Raw genomic sequence first — 4,395 nt, forward strand, 5'->3', positions numbered from 1 at the left:
TTCTACATGGCCGAATGTTTAAAAAATGGATCCGTCAAGGTTGGAATACATGTTACACAATATTACTTGTAATCACATGTAAATATTAGAAAAGTCAAATGTGATACATGCAAGCATGCCATTCCAATAATTCAAGAAAACAAAATCAGAAGCCTAAGGTCACAATAATTAAGATTATATCATGTTGAAATTCTACATATTTGGTTAGCTAGTCTAAGGGAAGTAACTCTAAGTACAAAAACTGGAAAGCAGTAGAAAATGAGTTGCAGAGAGAGTCACCCTGATGGAACTACAAAGAGAGAAAGAGGGAAAACACATACCTTTGTGTAGCTACAATATAGAAACAACCAAACTACAAACTCATCCCCCCTAGTCAAAGGGAGGGGTACCCAGAGGATCACATACACTACCGACATGATACGTCAAGACAGAAAATGACCTCCTTTCACATGAACACCACGAAACGCACATTTAAGGGCCGAATAAATTATTCGAAAAGATACCAAACGTGCAGACGTATAAGAAACTAAACAAAAATTAACACCAGGCCACCATCCTACACTTCCAAAAGTACACATATATAGCAAATCATATAAATACACAATTACATGTACATGTAAAATACATACATAAATTTATGAATACATACAAACATTTATTATAAGATCAATCTGATACATGTTCTTAACTTACCTTTCTCCTATGGCCAAGTCAACTACACATTGTTTTACCAAATTTCCATCCTCTGTAACACCCCCCCCCCCCCAATGTCTACAAAAGACCCAAAATGACCTCTAACCCTAATTCCACAGATAAATAATTCAAATTTTTGCTAATTTTTCTCTCGAAATGTCTTCAATATTCAAATAAATTGCTAAAAATAACTTTTCATGACTTTCACTTCACTTTACTTATTAAAAGTGGGTCTCTATAGGGAAAAGAGTACCAATTAATTTCCCATAGAACTCTATACAAACCTTTTGCCCTCCAAGTAATTTACTAATTCCCGTTCAAACAAATCACTGGTATTATTTGAAAGTTCGTTCTAAGCACTTATTAAAAACACGAAAAAAAATATACCGTTCCGCGGCGTTTATAGGTCAAATTTGCAGTTATTTAGAACTTACAGAGATCGGCAGTAAATGACACCCTGCCAAAATATCAATCCCCACTCCTACAATCTCCCCTGGTATTTCTAGAATTTTTGTAATATTCCCACATTCCATCATTTATTTCAAACATTAATATTTTTGCTTTAAAATGAAAATATTTACATACCTCAATTCAGCCAATCAGGTAAAGCCTACCCATTTATTACTCTGCTTCATCTTGTTCAACCAGGAAATGATGTCAAAATCTGGGTCTTTGGTGCTCTTTTTCCATACTCACTCCCATCTTCGCAAGACAAGAGTTTTCGGTCCGCTTCACTCCCCACTCCGCTTGTGGGGAGTGAAGCGGGCCGAAATATCTTGGTGGCTCACATTGTCCTTAATCTGATTAACATGTTTGTTTATTTTGACGGAAGGGTATTACACTTTTTTAATATCCCGATTGGATTAAAACCTCAATGTACTCTGTAATACGTACATTGTAAATAGTTTTATTATTTTTAATTTCTTGATTAAAATAATTGTCTCAAACCCTATAGGTATACACTTTCAATTAGCCCCCTCCCCAAACCCATTTTCAATATTGCTTCCGACAACAATGCAATGACAAACTTTACGATAAATTCTTATTGAAAGTTTAGTGAAAATTGGATAATTAGCTAGCTTTCTTCATAGAATTATGAGGAATCCTTTTTTGGGGGCTTAAATCAAGAGAAGTAGGATGTTCAGGGATCAAAAAGGTAGATGGTAAGATAATGTGATAAAAAATGAAGTGATGTTTCGATGATGATGAAGCAACAGTCGATGACGGGCAATGACAATGCAATATACATATAGAATGGTGTATAATGATGATGGTGCGATACACTGAAAAAAAAAATAACAAGTGAAAGTCACTGAGAAGACTAGTAAATTTACTGTCCATACAATCATAACCTTAAAAGTAGTTTTACTAGGTATTTAGTAGATTTACTAAGATAGCATACGTTAATCTCGAATTTATCAGTAACTTTCACTAGGTAGGCGTACCGTTGCATCATTGTCATCTTGCTATAAGACCATCGTTTCATAGTAATCGCTTTATAGGCTCAATGTCAAAATTATGTGAAGCAAGCTAGCTAATTATCAAATTTTTGCTAAACTTTCTTAAGAGTTTGTAAAGTCTGTCATAACTGGTTTCATATTGGCGTCAAAAAAAAAATGAAAGGGGGAGGGGGGGGTGGTAATTGAAAAAGAAAAAAATCAAAACTGAGAAATTATCGACATGCCAAACAAAAAAACCCTACGCCCCAATGTTTAATGCCTTTTTTATATCTATCTTTTCCAAAAAAAAAAAAGTGGGGGACTAAGCTCGCCCACCCCACCGGTTCGATCGACACCTATGTTTTATATTTCTCAGCTCAACCAAACACATGTGCATGCACTGTTATTGAATTTAATCAGCCTTTGCCATGCACAATTTAGGAAATTCAATACTAGGAGGTAAAAATACCCATCTGAGTTCTTGTATTATTGCTTGCTTCTCAATAGGTAATAAAATCTTCATGCATTATCACTTGCTTAAAAATGAATTAACGATCGATTATTGAAGTCAGCATAACTTTTAAAAATTAAATACATGTATTTGGCTTTCTTATTGACAAAATAAAGTAAGATATATTTCATTTTCTTTGTAGATACAAAAACTATCAATGAAACAAAATATAAATAGTGAGCGTGAAGTCCAAACTCCAAGACAATTTAAAATTAAAAAAATTTTTTATTATTTTTTTTTTATTAAACATCACCTACAGTTCTTTTTTGACAACAAAAATTTCATAAGCTCCAGTACTATCAATTTTATGATGAGTTTCGAAGTACTTTTGGAGAGTGTCCTCTTTTTTCATTTGTGTCACTTTTCTGACCATGTTCTGAATTTCTGCATCCGTGCAGACATCCCAAAAGGAATTCAAATTTCTCCAAGATTCATGAATAGGTCCATCCAAGTCCCCATAAGCAGGAAAGTATGACATCATTAATGATCTAAAAGCCGATTTCAAAGTAAATCCAGAGTCTTTCAGCATGTCTTTCATTTGCTTATGGGTGGGTAACAGCTTATGCCATTTCTTCATGGCTCCTGGTACAAGATGTACAAACCAATTTCCTTCCAAATTTTCTGGTGTATCCGTTATAATGGTCAGCACTCCGCCTGGCTTGAGGATTCGGTAAACTTCCTTCAGTGTCTTAAGCAACACTGGATACGACTCGCCATCAGGATTTTTTTCCAAATGATGCACGACCTACCAAATAAATATAATTAAAGAATGTTTATTCTAGCAATAACAAAACATAAACTTCGCAAATAAAAAAAGATACATTTATTTTTCGGGGAGGGGGGCAATTTCTGGTTGCTACAATACAAAAGTAAGGGAAAGAGGTCGACCATGCAGCCTTTACATGTTTTTTTTGAATAGAAAAAAAGTTTTGTTTGAGGCAGTCATCCCCCGCCCATCCCTCTCGATACTTTGCGCCTGAAAATTAAAATAATAATGCACTTACGTGGTTGATCATACCAGCGTCAAATGAATTGTCTTGGTACGGTATTTCCGGAAGAACTGCTTGTTTGAAGGTCAGCTGAGTCTTGTTTGATGGCGTTTTCACTTTTGCTCGAGCCTTGTTAAGCATTCCTTCACTAGCATCCAGTAATGTCAGACTTCGCGGCTCAAATTGAATAAAATATTCGGAAAAATTTCCTGTTCCAGAGCCAATGTCGATTATATCCATTTCCTAAAAGTAGATGAAATCATACAGATATAAAAAGATCTATTTATTAATCATTTTTAAAGGGGGAAGGGTACAACAAAAGATACTTTTTACCTGAAATTTCTTTCCTGTGAAGTTTTCCATCGTACTTTTGAGAACGTGGCCATCAAAAGCCTTTCTTCCACCGTCGTAAACCTTGGAAACTTCGTTGTAATTTGTCAAATTGCTCATTTTATTATTAAACGGGGATAACTGCAAGATTAAACTGAGAATTTATTTCATTTGAAATCAAGACCATTGAACCCCCTTTTATACCTGTATACGAATGTTCATTGTTGAAGCGGAAAGATGATCCTATACAACACGGATGTGCGCAATTATTCACTTAAGCACTTCAGCAGTGGATGATCTATTTGTAGTTGTATTAGAAAGTGCACATAGTGAAATGAGGTTTCAATTTCTTTTTCATTTCTCAGCAAATATTCATTGATATATATATATATATATATATATATATATATATATATATATATATATATATATA

The 4,395-nt window shown here is 34.3% G+C and overlaps 1 protein-coding gene across 1 annotated transcript; it reads right to left on the minus strand.

Annotated features, from left to right (window-relative positions):
• Positions 1–2,757: 2,757 nt before the first annotated feature.
• Positions 2,758–4,177, minus strand: LOC134232753 (demethylmenaquinone methyltransferase-like). Its single transcript, XM_062714736.1, has 3 exons — positions 3,966–4,177; positions 3,648–3,875; positions 2,758–3,388 (listed from the first exon to the last, which is right to left on the minus strand). The coding sequence occupies exons 1-3, from the start codon at positions 4,080–4,082 to the stop codon at positions 2,897–2,899; spliced, it is 837 nt and encodes a 278-aa protein (XP_062570720.1). The 5' UTR covers positions 4,083–4,177; the 3' UTR covers positions 2,758–2,896.
• Positions 4,178–4,395: the final 218 nt, after the last annotated feature.

The sequence above is a fragment of the Saccostrea cucullata genome, unplaced genomic scaffold, assembly GCF_032062105.1.
Source record: "Saccostrea cucullata isolate Sc308-1 unplaced genomic scaffold, CSIRO_AGI_Scuc_v1 ctg23458, whole genome shotgun sequence".
In the NCBI taxonomy this organism is placed as follows: Eukaryota; Metazoa; Mollusca; class Bivalvia; order Ostreida; family Ostreidae; genus Saccostrea; species Saccostrea cuccullata.